Source organism: Euprymna scolopes, chromosome 33, assembly GCF_053919585.1.
Source record: "Euprymna scolopes isolate OS-2025 chromosome 33, ASM5391958v1, whole genome shotgun sequence".
Taxonomy (NCBI): Eukaryota; Metazoa; Mollusca; class Cephalopoda; order Sepiida; family Sepiolidae; genus Euprymna; species Euprymna scolopes.
In genome coordinates this window covers 69,473,929-69,497,176 of record NC_136514.1, presented here as the reverse complement: position 1 = coordinate 69,497,176, position 23,248 = coordinate 69,473,929, and the positions used below count along the sequence as shown (strand labels likewise).

The 23,248-nt window shown below is 31.2% G+C and overlaps 1 protein-coding gene across 4 annotated transcripts in view; it reads left to right on the top strand.

Moving 5' to 3' along the window:
• Positions 1-23,248, top strand: part of LOC145258285 (CCR4-NOT transcription complex subunit 1-like) — a 267,943-nt gene that overhangs the window by 223,563 nt on the left and 21,132 nt on the right. For all 4 annotated transcript variants that reach the window (XM_080116291.1, XM_080116293.1, XM_080116294.1 and 1 more), the window contains 2 exons: positions 8,490-8,747; positions 22,644-22,712. In XM_080116291.1, coding sequence (XP_079972417.1) covers positions 8,490-8,747; positions 22,644-22,712 — 327 coding nt within the window. The remainder of the gene's footprint in view (positions 1-8,489; positions 8,748-22,643; positions 22,713-23,248) is intronic.

Genomic DNA, 23,248 nt, shown 5'->3' with positions numbered 1-23,248 from the left:
GAAATAAAATTTCACCTTTTACAATGGAAAAAAATTTTCTCAAAAAATAAAACCCAAAATGATAAAACGACTGCAAAATAACACCATACTTATTGAATTGAAACAAAAAACACAAACTAAAGAAATTCTCAAATGGCAAACCTTTAACAATATCAAAATTAAAACTTATCCCCACCCATACCTAAACTCCTCAAAAGGAGTCATTAGATGCAGTGAACTATCAAATTGCTTGACTGAGGAAATTTTATCTAATCTATCATCCCAAAGTGTTACAGAATTAAAAAGAATAAGAATAAAACGAAATGGAGAAACTATATTGACAAATGCATATATACTCTCCTTTGACTCCACAAATCCCCCAAGTGAGATTAAAATTGGATACCTAAAAGTGAACGTTGAAAAATACATCCAAAACCCTCTAAGGTGCTACAATTGTCAACAATTTGGGCATAACCAATCCAAATGCACCAATCTCTGTTAGATGTGGTGAAAACTCAAAACATAGTGACTGCAAAAAAGACCCCAAATGCTCAAACTGTAGTGAAAACCATTAAGCTGACTTCAAAGGATGCAAAACATGGCTAAAAGAAAAAGAAATAATAAAGTACACAAAAAATATAACCTTCTCGGAAACCAGGAAAATTATGAACGCTAGATACTCAGAAGTAACCAAGAATGCTAAAATAAACACAAATCAAAGTTGTCAAAGCTATACAAAAAATCTTCCAGAAATAAAAACTGAAGAACTATCTCAATTGATAAAAGAGATGAAAGACCTAATGAAAGAAATTAAAACACTAATCCTGAACTCTGGAAATAATCAGTCTACAAAAGAGAGTACCAAAAAAAAAAAAAAAAAAAACAGAACCAAAAAACTCAAATTAAATCAAAGAAAAAGAAAAAACTCACCAAATGAAAACAACCCTTATAAACAAACCAAATGAAACAACACCATCACCCAATAAAACGAAAACTAAAGAAAAAACAAACAAACCAAGATCTAGATCCCAATCAACCTCAAGAGGAGGAAACAAAATAGGAACACTGGAGGAGATGGAGGTAGAAGACAACCCCCCCCCCCTGACAAATAAAATGACAGACCATAATAAAAAAACTCAAACTATCATTTAATGGGACTGCCGAGGATCTAAGGCAAACATAAAGATAACTAAATCCAAAACACCCAAATAACAAACTAAAATACAAAACATGACACACAGAATCATACCGGATAGAAATGAAACAAATAATATAATCCAGTGGAATTGTCATGGTCTAAAGGCAAACCCAAATGATCTCGCTATTCTACTCGATAACTTACTTCCAGTAGTAGTCTGTCTCCAAGAAACCTTTATGAAATCGGATGACAATATAAAAATTAAAAATTACAATCAGTATAAATATATACACAATACTGGACTCAGAGCCTGTGGAGGTACATCAATCCTTATTAGAAATGACATACCCCAAAGTCAAATACAACTTAATACTAAACTACAGGCTACTGCAATAAAAGTAACACTCCACAAAACCATCAACATTTGCTCACTATACATACCCCCCCCCCCATGAAAGCATCTCAGAAACAGATCTGAGCAAACTAATACAGCAACTTCCAAAGCCATACATCATTATGGGAGACTGAAACAGCCATAATGAGATATGGGGAAGTGAAAAAACAAGCAAAAGGGGGAAAAATTATAGAAAATATAATAACGAAAATCTATACCTCTTTAATGATAAAACACTTATTTACACCCAGGAACTGGTACATCCACATCAATTGATTTAACATTGTGTGATCCAACACTTGCCTTGGATTACAAATGGAATGTACTAGAAGAGACATATGGAAGTGACCACTTTCCCATTACACTTTAAAAAAATGATCCAATGCCAGAAAACAAAATACCCCAATGGAACTTGCAGAAGGCTGATTGGAAAAATTCCAAAATTTATGCCGGACTATAAATTAACATCGGATAATAACCCAAACCAAAATAATATCACACATTTTACTAATACACTGTATAATATTGCGGAGGAATGCATTCCAAAAAGCTCTACCTCCCCAAAACATAATAAACCCTGGTTTGACGAAAAATGCAAAGTAGCCATCAGAACTCGTCGAGCTATGCTAAGGAAATTCAAAAAAGAACCAACTAAAGAAAATCACCTGATCTATAATAACCAAAAAATTACTAGCAAGAAAGAAATGGTAAATTGTCTTGCAGAAACTTTTGCAAAAAAAACTCCTCCTCCAGAAACTCTAACCAAAAATTCCAAATTATTAAAGAAAAAGCAGAAAAGGAAAAACTCCAGTTTCAGACAAATAATACAGAAAAATACAACCAGCCATTCTCTAAAAATGAATTGAAAGTATCCCTAGGCAAATCTCATGACTCAGCTGTTGGCCCTGATCAAATCCATTATCAATTTATAAAACAACTTCCTGATACGTCTACAGATTACCTACTACAAATATTCAGTGATATTTGGGAAAGTGCCAACGTCTCTGAAATATGGAGGCAGGCCATAGTAATCCCTATACCTAAATCATCAAAGGACTCTACAAATCCCATGAATTACCGACCTATAGCACTCACCAGCTGTATTTCCAAAATAATGGAAAGAATGATTAACAGCAGATTAATATGGTACCTTGAGACAAATAATCTGATTACAGATTATTAGTAAGGAATTAGGAATGAAAGAAGCCCCATGGACCACCTGATCTGGCTAGAAACCTTCATCAGAGAAGACTTTATCAAGAAAGAACATCTTACGGCAGTCTTTTTCGATGTTGAAAAAGCATACGACTCTGCATGGAGGCATGGCATTATAAAAGATCTACAAGAGCTTGGATTAAAAAGCAGAATGCCCATTTTCATCACAAATTTTATGAATAATAGACAATTTAATGTACGATTAGGTGATACTCTATCCATCAGTAAAAAACAAGAAATGGGGGAGGGGGGTACCACAAGGAAGCATCCTGTCTGTCACACTTTTTAGCATTAAAATAAATGACATCGTCAAAAATATAAATGTAGGAACAGAATGTGCCCTCTATGTGGATGACTTCCTGATCTGTTATAGATCAAAATATATTACAAGAATAGAACGCCATTTACAGCTGTGTCTAAACAAAATAAATGAATGGACAACAAAAAATGGTTTTAAATTTTCAAAAGAAAAAATAAAAACCATTCGTTTCTGCCAAACTCGGAAAATGCACCATGACCCAATACTGAAACTGGATAATGACATTATACCTATAGTTGATCCGTATAAATATCTGGGCATCATCTTCGATAAAAAGCTAACATTCATTCCCCATATTAAATACCTCAAACAAAAGTGCAACAAAGCCATCCAACTCTTAAAAGTAGTAGCTCATACAGACTGGGGTGCAGACAAAGACTCAGTAATTAAATTATACAGATCCCTTGTCAGATCCAAGTTGGATTATGGCTGCTTATCTATGGATCTGCAAGAAAGTCCTACATAAAGGAATTAGACACAATACATCACCAAGGACTAAGATTGGCTCTAGGAGGCTTCCCCACCTCCCCAGTGGAAAGTTTATATGTAGAAACAGATGAACCCTCATTATCACTTAGAAGAGAAAAACTAGGACTACAATATTATACAAAATTGGCTTCATGTCCAACTAATCCTGCCTACAAATGTGTCTTTCATCCCCAATACAAAAACCTCTTTGATAGAAAAGAAAATTCTATAAGAAGAATCCATAAATAAAGCCCAGATAGGTATTGCAACAATACAAGAATCTGTAAAACCTAAATATCCCTTCTGGCTGACAAGACAACCAAAAATAATATCAGACCTAATTAAATACCTTAAAACAAAAACCAATCCAATCATCTATCAAGGAAAATTCCAAATAATTAAAGATAAGTATTCCAAACACTCAACAATTTATATAGACAGTTCAAAAGATGGAGATAATGTTGGATGTGCAGCCATACATAATAAAACAATCCTAATCAAAAGATTACCAGACAAAGCATCGATCTACAGTGTTGAAGTATCAGCCATTGGTATGGCATTCGATCTTATAGAATCTTCTAAAGATAAACAATTCATTATCTGCTCAAATGCAAAATCAGTACTCGAAACACTGAAAAACAAGAAACCAACGAACCCAATAATCACCAAAACCCTAAATAGATTTGATGATATTCCTAATGATACAAACATTCTCTTTTGTTGGATACCCAGTCATATCAACATAAAGGGTAATGATAGAGCTGACAAAGCAGGAAAAGCAACACTAAATTTGACCATAACCAAAGATAAGATCCCTCATACCGATCTAAAACAAATCATTAACAAATATATTAGAAACACATAGCAAGAGTCGTGGAACTCCTGCACTAAAAACAAGTTATACCAAATCCAGGAAACCATAGGAAAACAAACCAAACAAAAGAATGACCAGAAAGGAGGAAGTTATAATAACAAGACTCTGAATAGGTCATACCTCTATAACACACTATTACCTACTCAAAAAAGAAGAAACCCCACTTTGCACACCCTGCCAGGAACCATACACAGTAAATCACATATTAACAAGATGCGAAGACTTGAAAACAAACCGACTGAATCTATATAATGAAAAAACTGTAAAAGACATATTCACTCATGTAGACCCAACTACTCTTCTCAAATATCTGAAGATAACAGGGTTACTCAACAAAATTTAAAAAAAAAAAAAAAACCTTATCTAACTATATAAACATAGACACTGAACACCAGATACATACATAAAACCTATAACTATTAATGTATATAAAGACTCTGGCATTAAATGACCACATAGGTTGATATGCCATAAAACCAATCACTCAATCAAATATCTGTGCGTGATGTTGCCAAGCTAATCAAGAACCTTGATTCCAGTTAAGCAACTGGAGCAAAAGAAGAATTGCTTCCCAACACCCTGGAAAACCTCATCAGTATGCCTTGTTTTTAAGAATTCAGGTGATAAGTCATCTCCCTCAGTACAGACCAATAAGTTTCCTGTGTGTCATGAGTAAGTTGCTGGAATCTATTTTAAATAATGAAGTAGTCAACCACCTCAGCAGAAATAACCTTCTTAGTGACATGCAATATGGTTTCCGTTCTGCTAGATCTACAGCAGATATACTAACGGTTATATTTCTTAGGATTTGTGAATCTCTCGACAAAGGCTTCCTTTCTAGAGCAATTGCTCTTGACATATCAAAGGCCTTCGATAAGGTATGGCATAAAGGCCTACTTCACAAGATTTCCAGCTATGGTATAACTGGAAACGTTTTCTCAATTATGAAATCATTTCTCTGATAGGCTTATAAGAGTAGTGGTTGATGGTATAATATTCGATAATAAATGAACATTCATTCCCTATAACAAAAGACTAAAAACCAAAAGAATCCCCTTACTAAGAGTACTAGCTCATACAAATTGAGATGCAGAAAAAAAAACATTACTCAAACTCTATAGTTCAAATCCAAACTTTACGGATCCTTCATTTATGGTGCAGCACGCAAATCCTACCTTAAAGAATTTGAACGCATACATTACAAAGGCCTGAGAACTACCCTAACGGCTTTCATCACCTCACTAACCTATACATAGCGATTCACAAAACTTCCTTGATGTTGAGGCGCCAAAAACTTGCAACATAATATTACTCCGGACTTGTTGCCTACCCAACAAATTCAGTTTTCAATCACATCATGTTTGGATAATACCATGATCTTTTTGAGAAAAACACAAGCCCAAATATACCCTTCTCTAACCTAACATAATTCCTTCTTGGCTTCTAACCCAGCAAATATCGCATTTAAATTTTCTGCAAAGAAGACATCAGATTTGACTGCATAATCAGAAAGAGCGCACAATTTTATATAAGACTGCCAAGTTTTATGAGAATAGCTTGAAAAATAAATAACTGGTGGCGAAATTACCGAATTTCTTGAAATGTTGAGGTCCGTAATTTAGCCCACTTTTTCTAAAGGAAAATGTCCACGGAAAAGCCTAAATTTTGGCACTTAAAATTCTCATAACTTTTGAACTACTGATGGTATTTGCATAATTCAAACGGTTTTAAGCATCTTTAATATAACTCTTTTCATGCAAGTTGATAAAATAATTATCTAAAAAGAAAAAATCAACTTGTAATGCTAATTTAAAAGGGACTGCAGCATGAAAACAATCAGTTTTTGTTCGTCAAGCTGGCAGTTACGGCCCACCACTACCCTGTGTAAAAACAACCCGTTCACTTACTGACCAAAGAAGGAAGAAATTGGTTGTCAAAAACAAATTTGAATTACTATTGAGAGATTGCCCAGTAAAGAAAATATGACATATTTATTTTTCCTGTTATACTCAGAATTGTTTAATAATTAATTCTTACACCGAAAACCAAAATGTGTGTCAGTCGATTATTCATCGTTTATCAACTTGTGAATAACTACGGAGGCATGATACCATGTTAAGTAATTTTTGTCAGCGAACAGCTGGCAAGAAAAAGCGGATCGCCAGGCATCCAGCCTGCAGCATCACATCAACCCTGTCATTGTAGAAGTGGCTGAGACTACCCATTGGACTTCCATGGGTGTTCGAATCGGAATCACCTAGAGCTACACTTGTGACCGGTGAACACCATTGTCTTCCCCCGTGATATATTTTAGCTGGAGGAGGCCGGGCCTTCGTCATTGTTATAATACGTACGGGTCCAAAATTGATGACAACGTTACATGTTCTGCCATCCAGAACAAAAACGCTTTACAAATTTATTTACAGTGTAGAAGCTGGAGCAATCAATTTAGTTTCAAATATAAGCTCAGGAAAGTGATTAAAAAAAAAAAAGAGTATCATTTTCTTAGATTCTAAATCTTAGATTTTATCATAAAAGATCAAGATATAAGCAATCCACTAATAAAGAGGCCATTAAATAAAATAACCATATTATCAAGAAGTATTAAATAAAATATTTTTTGTTGGATACCTAGACACACTGACTTCATGGAAATGAAAAAGCTGACTCAGCAGCTAAAGAAGCAATTAAAATGAAGATTCCATACACAGGCTTTAAACAAACCATTAACTAGTACATTTTCACTAAGTGTCAGAAAGCATGGGACAACTGCCCTAATAACAAATTACACGACATATCTATTGTCAAAGAATAGCAACTGTGATAAAGGAAGTAGAGAAAGGAAAATGTAATTCTAGCCAGATTACGTATACGTCATACGTTCATTACACATTTTTGCCTCTTAAAAGGAGAAGATCCTCCTTTATGTGTACCATGTGACAAACTTGTGTCCGTTAACAACTTATACTAATTGAATATAAAGACTTTGAATCACTAAGATCCCAGTTTTTCCAAGTAAACAACATAGAAAAAAAACTTTCAGCTCTGTACAAAAAAAAAAAAAAGATATTAAATTTCTTACGAAAAAAAAAAGTAGTGGAAAATGTAAAAATAGAATAATAATCGGTCCTATTCTACAAAATGAAAGGATTTCACAAACCAAAAATGCATCTACAATATTCTGATCTTGTATTTGTCTCGGAATAAATAAAGCACCTGTGATCCTGGCATAAAAACCAAACTGCATGTCATATATGTTGATCTAAATTAAAAACAAACAAAAACTTGTTTGGCTTTAAAATGACCGTTGATGAGGCTGTTAAACACCAAATGAACAAATAAAGTTATAAAAATAAGTTGTTAAACACCAAATGAACAAATAAAGTTATAAAAATAAGTTGTTAAACACCAAATGAACAAATAAAGTTATAAAAATAAGTTGTTAAACACCAAATGAACAAATAAAGTTATAAAAATAAGTTGTTAAACACCAAATGAACAAATAAAGTTATAAAAATAAGTTGTTAAACACCAAATGAACAAATAAAGTTATAAAAATAAGCTGTTAAACACCAAATGAACAAATAAAGTTATAAAAATAAGTTGTTAAACACCAAATGAACAAATAAAGTTATAAAAATAAGCTGTTAAACACCAAATGAACAAATAAAGTTATAAAAATAAGTTGTTAAACACCAAATGAACAAATAAAGAAAACAAAAATACAGAAAAATCTTTGTTCACCTGTCACATGAAGTTATATTCCAAAAATCACATAAATTGATTAAGTAGTTCTTATTTTAACTATGAAATTCAAATTTTATGATGCTAGAGCCGGGAGACCCCATTCAATTGTGACAACTCAATTCGACTATAGATTTTGTCTTCAAAACAAAACTTTTTGGTAAATGCGTACATCATAAAGATTTTTATGTATTTTTGTTGAAGTCGACTTCTAAACAAGAACGGACTTCTTTTTCTTGTTTTATAATCTAGGGTGAATTCTGGATAAGAACAATGTCCGTTATTTTGCAACCCACCTTACATAATTGTGACGTTTGATTGCAGTTGTGTTTATGTGAACTTGTTCTTTCTCTTTTAGGGTATGCTGAGAGCTCTATTAGTGCTCTTGCACGATTTTCCCGAGTTCCTCTGTGATTATCACTATGCATTCTGCGATGCCATCCCACCGAATTGCATACAGATGAGAAATCTCATCTTGAGTGCCTTCCCACGCAATATGCGCATGCCTGATCCATTCACACCAAACTTAAAGGTAGATGTCCTACCAGACATTGGCAGGCCACCACGCATTCTCACCAATTTTGCCATTATGATCCAACCGGAAACATTTAAAAAGGTAAGCAAAGCGTTTTTAATATTTGACTGTTTATTAAAATAGTTTAAGTTTTAAAGTTTCTCTGTCTCTGCTTATTTTGAAACAAGGATGTAAGTCTGTCATGAGACAACATAAGGATGAGCTAAGTTTACTTGAAGTATTTTCCAAATTATAGAAATGTCGATGACTTAAAATGATAAAAAAAAGGCTGAAATTTTACATGCTAGCTACAAAAAGCATCAAGTTTGGATATGATAGAAAGTGTGAATTTTATAAATTTCCACCTGGACTAAACTTTGATGTCATAAGATACAGTTTCATTAGCTACAATAAAAAAAACATGTGGAGGCATTGTAAATAACTACAATAAAAAACATGTGGAGGCATTGTAAATAACTACAATAAAAAACATGTGGATGCATTGTAAATAACTACAATAAAAACTGTGGTGAGGCATTGTAAATAACTACAATAAAAAATGTGGTGAGGCATTGTAAATAACTACAATAAAAAATGTGGGGAGGCATTGTAAATAACTACAATAAAAAATGTGGTGAGGCATTGTAAATAACTACAATAAAAAATGTGGGGAGGCATTGTAAATAACTACAATAAAAAATGTGGGGAGGCATTGTAAATAACTACAATAAAAAAACATGGGAAGGCATTGTAAATAACTACAATAAAAAAACATGGGAAGACATTGTAAATAACTACAATAAAAAATGTGGGGAGGCATTGTAAATAACTACAGTAAAAAATGTGGGGAGGCATTGTAAATAAGTACAATAAAAAATGTGGTGAGGCATTGTAAATAACTATAATAAAAAATGTGGTGAGGCATTGTAAATAACTACAATAAAAAATGTGGGGAGGCATTGTAAATAACTACAATAAAAAATGTGGGGAGGCATTGTAAATAACTACAATAAAAAAACATGGGAAGGCATTGTAAATAACTACAATAAAAAAACATGGGAAGACATTGTAAATAACTACAATAAAAAATGTGGGGAGGCATTGTAAATAACTACAATAAAAAATGTGGTGAGGCATTGTAAATAACTACAATAAAAAATGTGGTGAGGCATTGTAAATAACTACAATAAAAAATGTGGGGAGGCATTGTAAATAACTACAATAAAAAATGTGGGGAGGCATTGTAAATAACTACAATAAAAAAACATGGGAAGGCATTGTAAATAACTACAATAAAAAAACATGGGAAGACATTGTAAATAACTACAATAAAAAATGTGGGGAGGCATTGTAAATAACTACAGTAAAAAATGTGGGGAGGCATTGTAAATAACTACAATAAAAAATGTGGGGAGGCATTGTAAATAACTACAGTAAAAAATGTGGGGAGGCATTGTAAATAACTACAATAAAAAATGTGGGGAGGCATTGTAAATAACTACGATAAAAAATGTGGGGAGGCATTGTAAATAACTACAATAAAAAATGTGGGGAAGCATTGTAAATAACTACAATAAAAAAACATGGGAAGGCATTGTAAATAACTACAATAAAAAAACATGGGAAGGCATTGTAAATAACTACAATAAAAAACATGTGGAGGCATTGTAAATAACTACAATAAAAAACATGTGGAGGCATTGTAAATAACTACAATAAAAAACATGTGGAGGCATTGTAAATAACTACAATAAAAAATGTGGGGAGGCATTGTAAATACAATAAAAAAAATGTGGAGGCATTATAAATAACTACAATAAAAAAACATGGGAAGGCATTGTAAATAACTACAATAAAAAATGTGGGGAGGCATTGTAAATAACTACAATAAAAACTGTGGGGAGGCATTGTAAATAACTACAATAAAAAACACGGTGAGGCATTGTAAATAACTACAATAAAAAATGTGGCGAGGCATTGTAAATAACTACAATAAAAAATGTGGGGAGGCATTGTAAATAACTACAATAAAAAATGTGGGGAGGCATTGTAAATAACTACAATAAAAAATGTGGGGAGGCATTGTAAATAACTACAATAAAAAAACATGGGAAGGCATTGTAAATAACTACAATAAAAAATGTGGGGAGGCATTGTAAATAACTACAATAAAAAACATGTGGAGGCATTGTAAATAACTACAATAAAAAATGTGGGGAGGCATTGTAAATAACTACAATAAAAAATGTGGGGAGGCATTGTAAATAACTACAATAAAAAACATGTGGAGGCATTGTAAATAACTACAATAAAAAATGTGGGGAGGCATTGTAAATAAATACAATAAAAAATGTGGGGAGGCATTGTAAATAACTACAATAAAAAATGTGGGGAGGCATTGTAAATAACTACAATAAAAAAACATGTGGAGGCATTATAAATAACTACAATAAAAAAACATGGGAAGGCATTGTAAATAACTACAATAAAAAATGTGGGGAGGCATTGTAAATAACTACAATAAAAAATGTCGGGAGGCATTGTAAATAACTACAATAAAAAATGTGGTGAGGCATTGTAAATAACTACAATAAAAAATGTGGGGAGGCATTGTAAATAACTACAATAAAAAACGTGGTGAGGCATTGTAAATAACTACAATAAAAAATGTGGTGAGGCATTGTAAATAACTACAATAAAAAATGTGGTGAGGCATTGTAAATAAGTACAATAAAAAATGTGGGGAGGCATTGTAAATAAGTACAATAAAAAATGTGGTGAGGCATTGTAAATAACTACAATAAAAAATGTGGTGAGGCATTGTAAATAACTACAATAAAAAATGTGGTGAGGCATTGTAAATAACTACAAGAAAAAATGTGGGGAGGCATTGTAAATAACTACAATAAAAAATGTGGGGAGGCATTGTAAATAACTACAATAAAAAAACATGGGAAGGCATTGTAAATAACTACAATAAAAAAACATGGGAAGACATTGTAAATAACTACAATAAAAAATGTGGGGAGGCATTGTAAATAACTACAGTAAAAAATGTGGGGAGGCATTGTAAATAACTACAGTAAAAAATGTGGGGAGGCATTGTAAATAACTACAATAAAAAATGTGGTGAGGCATTGTAAATAACTACAATAAAAAATGTGGTTAGGCATTGTAAATAACTACAATAAAAAATGTGGGGAGGCATTGTAAATAACTACAATAAAAAATGTGGGGAGGCATTGTAAATAACTACAATAAAAAATGTGGGGAGGCATTGTAAATAACTACAATAAAAAATGTGGGGAGGCATTGTAAATAACTACAATAAAAAAACATGGGAAGGCATTGTAAATAACTACAATAAAAAATGTGGGGAGGCATTGTAAATAACTACAATAAAAAATGTGGTGAGGCATTGTAAATAACTACAATAAAAAATGTGGTGAGGCATTGTAAATAACTACAATAAAAAATGTGGGGAGGCATTGTAAATAACTACAATAAAAAATGTGGGGAGGCATTGTAAATAACTACAATAAAAAAACATGGGAAGGCATTGTAAATAACTACAATAAAAAAACATGGGAAGACATTGTAAATAACTACAATAAAAAATGTGGGGAGGCATTGTAAATAACTACAGTAAAAAATGTGGGGAGGCATTGTAAATAACTACAATAAAAAATGTGGTGAGGCATTGTAAATAACTACAATAAAAAAACATGGGAAGGCATTGTAAATAACTACAATAAAAAATGTGGGGAGGCATTGTAAATAACTACAGTAAAAAATGTGGGGAGGCATTGTAAATAACTACAATAAAAAATGTGGGGAGGCATTGTAAATAACTAGGATAAAAAATGTGGGGAGGCATTGTAAATAACTACAATAAAAAATGTGGGGAGGCATTGTAAATAACTACAATAAAAAAACATGGGAAGGCATTGTAAATAACTACAATAAAAAAACATGGGAAGGCATTGTAAATAACTACAATAAAAAACATGTGGAGGCATTGTAAATAACTACAATAAAAAACATGTGGAGGCATTGTAAATAACTACAATAAAAAACATGTGGAGGCATTGTAAATAACTACAATAAAAAATGTGGGGAGGCATTGTAAATAACTACAATAAAAAAAAATGTGGAGGCATTATAAATAACTACAATAAAAAAACATGGGAAGGCATTGTAAATAACTACAATAAAAAATGTGGGGAGGCATTGTAAATAACTACAATAAAAACTGTGGGGAGGCATTGTAAATAACTACAATAAAAAACACGGTGAGGCATTGTAAATAACTACAATAAAAAATGTGGCGAGGCATTGTAAATAACTACAATAAAAAATGTGGGGAGGCATTGTAAATAACTACAATAAAAAATGTGGGGAGGCATTGTAAATAACTACAATAAAAAATGTGGGGAGGCATTGTAAATAACTACAATAAAAAAACATGGGAAGGCATTGTAAATAACTACAATAAAAAAACATGGGAAGGCATTGTAAATAACTACAATAAAAAACATGTGGAGGCATTGTAAATAACTACAATAAAAAATGTGGTGAGGCATTGTAAATAATTACAATAAAAAATGTGGGGAGGCATTGTAAATAACTACAATAAAAAATGTGGGGAGGCATTGTAAATAACTACAATAAAAAATGTGGTGAGGCATTGTAAATAACTACAATAAAAAATGTGGTGAGGCATTGTAAATAACTACAATAAAAAATGTAGGGAGGCATTGTAAATAACTACAATAAATGTGGTGAGGCATTGTAAATAACTACAATAAAAAATGTGGGGACGCATTATAAATAACTACAATAAAAAATGTGGGGAGGCATTGTAAATAACTACAATAAAAAATGTGGGGAGGCATTATAAATAACTACAATAAAAAATGTGGGGAGGCATTGTAAATAACTACAATAAAAAATGTGGGGAGGCATTGTAAATAACTACAATAAAAAATGTGGTGAGGCATTGTAAATAACTACAATAAAAAATGTGGTGAGGCATTGTAAATAACTACAATAAAAAATGTGGTGAGGCATTGTAAATAAATACAATAAAAAATGTGGGGAAGCATTGTAAATAACTACAATAAAAAATGTGGTGAGGCATTGTAAATATCTACAATAAAAAATGTGGTGAGGCATTGTAAATAACTAGAATAAAAAATGTGGTGAGGCATTGTAAATAACTACAATAAAAATGTGGTGAGGCATTGTAAATAACTACAATAAAAAATGTAGGGAGGCATTGTAAATAACTACAATATAAAATGTGGTGAGGCATTGTAAATAACTACAATAAAAAATGTGGTGAGGCATTGTAAATAACTACAATAAAAAATGTGGGGAGGCATTGTAAATAACTACAATAAAAAATGTGGGGAGGCATTGTAAATAACTACAATAAAAAATGTGGTGAGGCATTGTAAATAACTACAATAAAAAATGTGGTGAGGCATTGTAAATAACTACAATAAAAAATGTGGTGAGGCATTGTAAATAACTACAATAAAAAATGTGGTGAGGCATTGTAAATAACTACAATAAAAAATGTGGTGAGGCATTGTAAATAACTACAATAAAAAATGTGGTGAGGCATTGTAAATAACTACAATAAAAGATGTGGTGAGGCATTGTAAATAACTACAATAAAAAATGTGGGGAAGCATTGTAAATAACTACAATAAAAAATGTGGTGAGGCATTGTAAATAACTACAATAAAAAATGTGGTGAGGCATTATAAATAGCTACAATAAAAAATGTGGGGAGGCATTGTAAATAACTACAATAAAAATGTGGGGAGGCATTATAAATAACTACAATAAAAAATGTGGTGAGGCATTGTAAATAACTACAATAAAAAATGTGGTGAGGCATTGTAAATAACTACAATAAAAAATGTGGGGAGGCATTGTAAATAACAACAATAAAAAATGTGGTGAGGCATTGTAAATAACTACAATAAAAAATGTGGTGAGGCATTGTAAATAACTACAATAAAAAATGTGGGGAGGCATTGTAAATAACTACAATAAAAAAAACATGGGAAGGCATTGTAAATAACTACAATAAAAAATGTGGGGAGGCATTGTAAATAACTACAATAAAAAAACATGGGAAGGCATTGTAAATAACTACAATAAAAAATGTGGGGAGGCATTGTAAATAACTACAATAAAAAAACATGGGAAGGCATTGTAAATAACTACAATAAAAAATGTGGGGAGGCATTGTAAATAACTACAATAAAAAATGTGGTGAGGCATTGTAAATAACTACAATAAAAAATGTGGGGAGGCATTGTAAATAACTACAATAAAAAAACATGGGAAGGCATTGTAAATAACTACAATAAAAAATGTGGGGAGGCATTGTAAATAACTACAATAAAAAAACATGGGAAGGCATTGTAAATAACTACAATAAAAAAACATGGGGAGGCATTGTCAATAACTACAATAAAAAACATGGGGAGGCATTGTAAATAACTACAATAAAAAATGTGGGGAGGCATTGTAAATAACTACAATAAAAAATGTGGGGAGGCATTGTAAATAACTACAATAAAAAACATGTGGAGGCATTGTAAATAACTATAATAAAAAATGTGGGGAGGCATTGTAAATAACTACAATAAAAAATGTGGTGAGGCATTGTAAATAACTACAATAAAAACTGTGGGGAGGCATTGTAAATAACTACAATAAAAAATGTAGGGAGGCATTGTAAATAACTACAATAAAAAATGTGGGGAGGCATTGTAAATAACTACAATAAAAAATGTGGTGAGGCATTGTAAATAACTACAATAAAAAAACATGGGAAGGCATTGTAAATAACTACAATAAAAAATGTGGGGAGGCATTGTAAATAACTACAATAAAAAATGTGGTGAGGCATTGTAAATAACTACAATAAAAAAACATGGGGAGGCATTGTAAATAACTACAATAAAAAATGTGGGAAGGTATTGTAAATAATTACAATAAAAAATGTGGTGAGGCATTGTAAATAACTACAATAAAAAAACATGGGAAGGCATTGTAAATAACTACAATAAAAAATGTGGGGAGGCATTGTAAATAACTACAATAAAAAACATGGGGAGGCATTGTAAATAACTACAATAAAAAAACATGGGAAGGCATTGTAAATAACTACAATAAAAAATGTGGGGAGGCATTGTAAATAACTACAATAAAAAATGTGGTGAGGCATTGTAAATAACTACAATAAAAAACATGGGAAGGCATTGTAAATAACTACAATAAAAAATGTGGGGAGGCATTGTAAATAACTACAATAAAAAATGTGGTGAGGCATTGTAAATAACTACAATAAAAAAACATGGGGAGGCATTGTAAATAACTACAATAAAAAATGTGGGAAGGTATTGTAAATAACTACAATAAAAAATGTGGTGAGGCATTGTAAATAACTACAATAAAAAATGTGGTGAGGCATTGTAAATAACTACAATAAAAAATGTGGTGAGGCATTGTAAATAACTACAATAAAAAATGTGGGGAGGCATTGTAAATAACTACAATAAAAAACATAGTGAAGCATTGTAAATAACTACAATAAAAAATGTGGGGAGGCATTGTAAATAACTACAATGAAAAACATAGTGAAGCATTGTAAATAACTACAATAAAAAATGTGGTGAGGCATTGTAAATAACTACAATAAAAAATGTGGGGAGGCATTGTAAATAACTACAATAAAAAAACATGTGGAGGCATTGTAAATAACTACAATAAAAAATGTGGGAAGGTATTGTAAATAACTACAATAAAAAATGTGGTGAGGCATTGTAAATAACTACAATAAAAAATGTGGTGAGGCATTGTAAATAACTACAATAAAAAATGTGGGGAGGCATTGTAAATAACTACAATAAAAAACATAGTGAAGCATTGTAAATAACTACAATAAAAATGTGGGGAGGCATTGTAAATAACTACAATAAAAAATGTGGGGAGGCATTGTAAATAACTACAATAAAAAATGTGGGGAGGCATTATAAATAACTACAATGAAAAACATGGGAAGGCTTTGTAAATAACTACAATAAAAAACATGGGGAGGCATTGTAAATAACTACAATAAAAAAACATGGGAAGGCATTGTAAATAACTACAATAAAAAAACATGTGAAGGCATTGTAAATAACTACAATAAAAAAACATGGGAAGGCATTGTAAATAACTACAATAAAAAAACATGGGGAGGCATTGTAAATAACTACAATAAAAAACATGTGGAGGCATTGTAAATAACTACAATAAAAAATGTGGGGAGGCCTTGTAAATAACTACACTAAAAACGGGGAGGCATTAAAATGTGGGGAGACATTGTAAATAACTACAATAAAAAACGTGGTGAGGCATTGTAAATAACTACAATAAAAAAACATGGTGAGGCATTGTAAATAACTACAATAAAAAACATGGGAAGGCATTGTAAATAACTACAATAAAATACATGGTGAGGCATTGTAAATAACTACAATAAAAAATGTGGAGAGGCATTGTAAGTAACTACAATAAAAACGTGGGGAGGCATTAAAATGTGGGGAGGCATTGTAAATAACTACAATAAAAAAAACATGGGAAGGCATTGTAAATAACTACAATAAAAAATGTGGGGAGGCATTGTAAATAACTACAATAAAAAATATGGGGAGGCATTGTAAATAACTACAATAAAAAAACATGGGAAGGCATTGTAAATAACTACAATAAAAAAACATGGGGAGGCATTGTAAGTAACTACAATAAAAAAAACATGGGAAGGCATTTTAAATAACTACAATAAAAAAACATGTGGAGGCATTGTAAATAACTACAATAAAAAATTTGGGGAGGCATTGTAAATAACTACAATAAAAAATGTAGGGAGGCATTGTAAATAACTACAATAAAAAACATGTGGAGGCATTGTAAATAACTACAATCAAAAAACATGTGGAGGCATTGTAAATAACTACAATAAAAAATGTGGGGAGGCCTTGTAAATAACTACACTAAAAACGTGGGGAGGCATTAAAATGTGGGGAGGCATTGTAAATAACTACAATAAAAAACGTGGTTAGGCATTGTAAATAACTACAATAAAAAACATGGTGAGGCATTGTAAATGACTACAATAAAAAACATGGTGAGGCATTGTAAATAACTACAATAAAAAACATGGTGAGGCATTGTAAATAACTACAATAAAAAACATGGTGAGGCATTGTAAATAACTACAATAAAAAACATGGTGAGGCATTGTAAATAACTACAATAAAAAAACATGGTGAGGCATTGTAAATAACTACAATAAAAAACATGGGGAGGCATTGTAAATAACTACAATAAAAAACATGGTGAGGCATTGTAAATAACTACAATAAAAAACATGGGGAGGCATTGTAAATAACTACAATAAAAGACATGGTGAGGCATTGTAAATAACTACAATAAAAAACATGGTGAGGCATTGTAAATAACTACAATAAAAAACATGGTGAGGCATTGTAAATAACTACAATAAAAAACATGGTGAGGCATTGTAAATAACTACAATAAAAAACATGGGGAGGCATTGTAAATAACTACAATAAAAAACATGGGGAGGCATTGTAAATAACTACAATAAAAAATGTGGTGAGGCATTGTAAATAACTACAATAAAAAATGTGGTGAGGCATTGTAAATAACTACAATAAAAAATGTGGTGAGGCATTGTAAATAACTACAATAAAAAACGTGGGGAGGCATTAAAATGTTGGGATGCATTGTAAATAACTACAATAAAAAACGTGGGTGGCATTGTAAATAACTACACTAAAAACATGGGGTGGCATTGTAAATAACTACAATAAAAAACGTGTTGAGGCATTGTAAATAACTACAATAAAAAATGTAGGGAGGCATTGTAAATAACTACAATAAAAAACGTGGGGAGGCATTAAATTGTGGGGAGGCATTGTAAATAACTACAATAAAAAACGTGGTGAGGCATTGTAAATAACTACAATAAAAAATGTGGTGAGGCATTGTAAATAACTACAATAAAAAACGTGGGGAGGCATTAAAATGTGGGGAGGCATTGTAAATAACTACAATAAAAAATGTGGTGAGGCATTGTAAATAACAATAAAAAACATGTGGAGGCATTGTAAATAACTACAATAAAAACCAGGGGGAGGCATTAAAATGTGGGGAGTCATTGTAAATAACTACAATAAAAAATGTGGGGAGGCATTGTAAATAACTACAATAAAAATGTGGGGAGGCATTAAAATGTAGGGAGGCATTGTAAATAACTACAATAAAAAACGTGGTGAGGCATTGTAAATAACTACAATAAAAAACGTGGGGAGGCATTGTAAATAACTACAATAAAAAATGTGGGGAGTCATTGTAAATAACTACAATCAAAAACGTGTTTAGGCATTGTAAATAACTACAATAAAAAATGTGAGGAGTCATTGTAAATAACTACAATCAAAAACGTGTTTAGGCATTGTAAATAACTACAATAAAAAATGTGAGGAGTCATTGTAAATAACTACAAAAAAAAACGTGGTGAGGCATTGTAAAAACTACAATAAAAAACGTGGTGAGGCATTGTAAATAACTACAATAAAAAACGTGGTGAGGCATTGTAAATAACTACAATAAAAAACGTGGTGAGGCATTGTAAATAACTACAATAAAAAACGTGGTGAGGCATTGTAAATAACTACAATATAAAATGTGGTGAGGCATTGTAAATACTACAATAAAAAACGTAGGGAGGCATTGTAAATAACTACAATAAAAAATGTGAGGAGTCATTGTAAATAACTACAATAAAAAATGTGAGGAGTCATTGTAAATTACAATAAAAAACGTGGTTAGGCATTGTAAATAACTACAATAAAAAATGTGGGGAGGCATTGTAAATTACAATAAAAAACGTGGTTAGGCATTGTAAATAACTACAATCAAAAACGTGGTTAGGCATTGTAAATAACTACAATCAAAAACGTGGTGAGTCATTGTAAATAACTACAATCAAAAACGTGGGGAGGCATTGTAAATACTACAATAAAAAACGTAGGGAGGCATTGTAAATAACTACAATAAAAAATGTGAGGAGTCATTGTAAATAACTACAATAAAAAATGTGAGTAGTCATTGTAAATTACAATAAAAAACGTGGTTAGGCATTGTAAATAACTACAATAAAAAATGTGAGGAGTCATTGTAAATAACTACAATAAAAAATGTGAGGAGTCATTGTAAATAACTACAATAAAAAACGTGTTGAGGCATTGTAAATAACTACAATAAAAAACGTGTTGAGGCATTGTAAATAACTACAATAAAAAACGTGTTGAGGCATTGTAAATAACTACAATAAAAAACGTGTTGAGGCATTGTAAATAACTACAATAAAAAACGTGGTGAGGCATTGTAAATAACTACAATAAAAAATGTTAGGAGTCATTGTAAATTACAATAAAAAACGTGGGGAGGCATTGTAAATAACTACAATAAAAAATGTGAGGAGGCATTGTAAATAACTACAATAAAAAACGTGGGGAGGCATTGTAAATAACTACAATAAAAAACGTGGGGAGGCATTGTAAATAACTACAATAAAAAACGTGGGGAGGCATTGTAAATAACTACAATAAAAAACGTGGGGAAGCATTGTAAATAACTACAATAAAAAACGTGGTGAGGCATTGTAAATAACTACAATAAAAAATGTGGGGAAGCATTGTAAATAACTACAATAAAAAATGTTAGGAGTCATTGTAAATTACAATAAAAAACGTGGGGAGGCATTGTAAATAACTACAATAAAAAATGTGAGGAGGCATTGTAAATAACTACAATAAAAAACGTGGGGAGGCATTGTAAATAACTACAATAAAAAATGTGGGGAAGCATTGTAAATAACTACAATAAAAAACGTGGGGAAGCATTGTAAATAACTACAATAAAAAACGTTGTGAGACATTGTAAATAACTACAATAAAAAATGTGGGGAAGCATTGTAAATAACTACAATAAAAAATGTGGGGAGGCATTGTAAATTTGTAAATAACTACAATAAAAAAAAAACAATTACATTAAATCTACTGGGTTCATAGATTTCTCAGTATTGGTGAAAGTAACTTTCTCTCCATGAGAGCATAATTGAAACAGAACCAGCCCAGTGTGTGCTGTTAATTATTACAATTAAGACCATCATTAGGCAATGCAACTGAAGCATGTGAATCTGTGCCACACTAGCAATTCCCATGCAGTATCATTTAAAAACTTTAAGAAATTGTTTACATAATATATTCGCAAAATATTTATCCCATCATTTGTTAATAGAAAAATGAATTTCCTGAACAGAACAGTTTTGCTCTAATTTTTGTATTTCATATCAGGGTCATATTGCTCTACTTACGTCTTATGCATGCAGTGAGCACTTTGGAACTAAATAATGAAACAATATATATTAGTGTAAGATTACAGTATTACACTTGAAAGAAATAATTATAGGAAATGAATTATATTGTTTTTTCGATGTGTTAAAACGAGAGCGGAACTAATAAGAAAAAAAAATGGGAGAAAGGGAAAGATAAAGAGAGGAAGAGATAGAAGTCTTAATATAAACATGTTACACACTATTTAACTTTGCCTCTTGTCCAGAATTCTTCTATATTAAAAAAATTAAAATCTGTATGATCTATGTACCTGTGACAGAAAGAAAATATTGTTCCAAAAATCATGTAAATTGATCAAGTAATTTTATTTTTCTGAAGGAAATAATTTTTAAATGAATTTGAGTTTTTCCAATTACTACCCCTATTCTTCCGATTTGTAAAAATCTTGCAAATTTGAATTATTTGGAGTTATCTCCCTTCTTTACTGTTTTCAAAATGCTGTTACAAGTTTCTCTTAGTTTCACCATAAAATTTGATTTTATAAATAAAACTATTTTCAGTTAAAATTTGAGAAAAAGCGTCAATTCGAATTGGTAGAAAAATTTTTTTTTTTTTCTTGTAGATTTCGGTGTGCTAAAAAAATTTGAAAACCGTATCCGTCACAAATTAATAGTTTTGGAGATATTAATATTATTTTCTTTGTATGATAATGACGTAATTTGGCTGATTACGCATGTGTACAGACCGAAGAGAAATCACGTTTAGTTTTAAAAATCAGCATTTTATTATTTCCATAAGTTAAAAGTAAATATCATAACGCATCGTATTTGTTCACATAGTTTTGGTTCTTGCATTCATGTGCGCATGAGCGTAAAATGACTTGTCACATTGCAGAGAAATTTTTAGCGGGCATTTTAAAAAAATGTGGTTCATTTTTGTGTGTTACATAGTTTTTAATGCTTTTAAATTGATCTAAAAATTCAGTTCTCATGAGCAGTTTACAAAAGCATAACCGTTTTTCCGTAAGTAATGTGCTGAAATTTATCGAGCGGAGTAATGATCAGAATTTCAGGCAATGTAAACACAGAATTTTGTGAAATGTTAATGTTTATAAAAAAAATAATCCATTGGAGAAATATTAATATCTCCAAAACTATTAATTTGCGACGGATACGGTTTTCAAATTCTTTTTCAGCACACCAAAATCTACAAAAACAATATTTTTATCTACTAGTTAGAGTTCACGCATTTTCTAAAATAATACCCTTTTTTCTTTCTGTCATAAAGAATTTTTTATTTTTGTTTATTAATATAATGGGGAATTTTGGACAAGTACCTTAGCTTCTACTTAGATTTGTAAAGCTCTGGGCAAGTTCTGTTAATAACTAACCTGATGCTGAAAGAGACTTAAAAAAAACAAATATGGAAAATGTGATTTTTATCTCTGTTAATTTTGGTAAAATATACAGAACTTTGTTAATCCGACTGAATGTGAGTTTATTTCAATCTTGTTGTTAAATTATTTCTCCTCATTTTCCTTTTGAAGGATCTGGACTCTTATCTAAAGACTCGATCACCTGTCACGTTCTTATCTGAGTTGAGAAGTAATTTGCAGGTATGACTTTTTCTTTCAACTCATGCGTCTAATGAAAAGTATCTATAACAAATAACATGCATGTTATTGTCATTAAGTGATGGCTTGGAAAATAAGAAAAATACAAAAAAGTATATCTTCCAATTATATAAATCTGCCTGCCAGATGGCATCTTTACCTTGATAATTTATGTGTGTGGAAAGCCTCATTTATAATAGATGGATATTTGATGAATAAATGAAGTATCCAAAAATCAAGAATTGAAAGTTAAATTTTGGAGAAAGCTGGTGAGAAAAACGTGTGCATTATAATGAATTTAAATAAGTTTCAACCAGAATTAGCTCCCATACTTGCGAAACTCTTTAAGCGGTGTCTTAAGGAGAATTGTTTCCCAAAACCCTGGAAAACCTCATCAGTATGCCCTGTATTTAAAAATTCAGGTAATCGGTCATCTTCCTGTCAGTACAGACCAATAAGGCTCTTGTGCATCATGAGTAAGTTACTGGAATCTGTTAAATAGAGAAGTAGTCAACCACCTCAGCAAAAATATACTACTT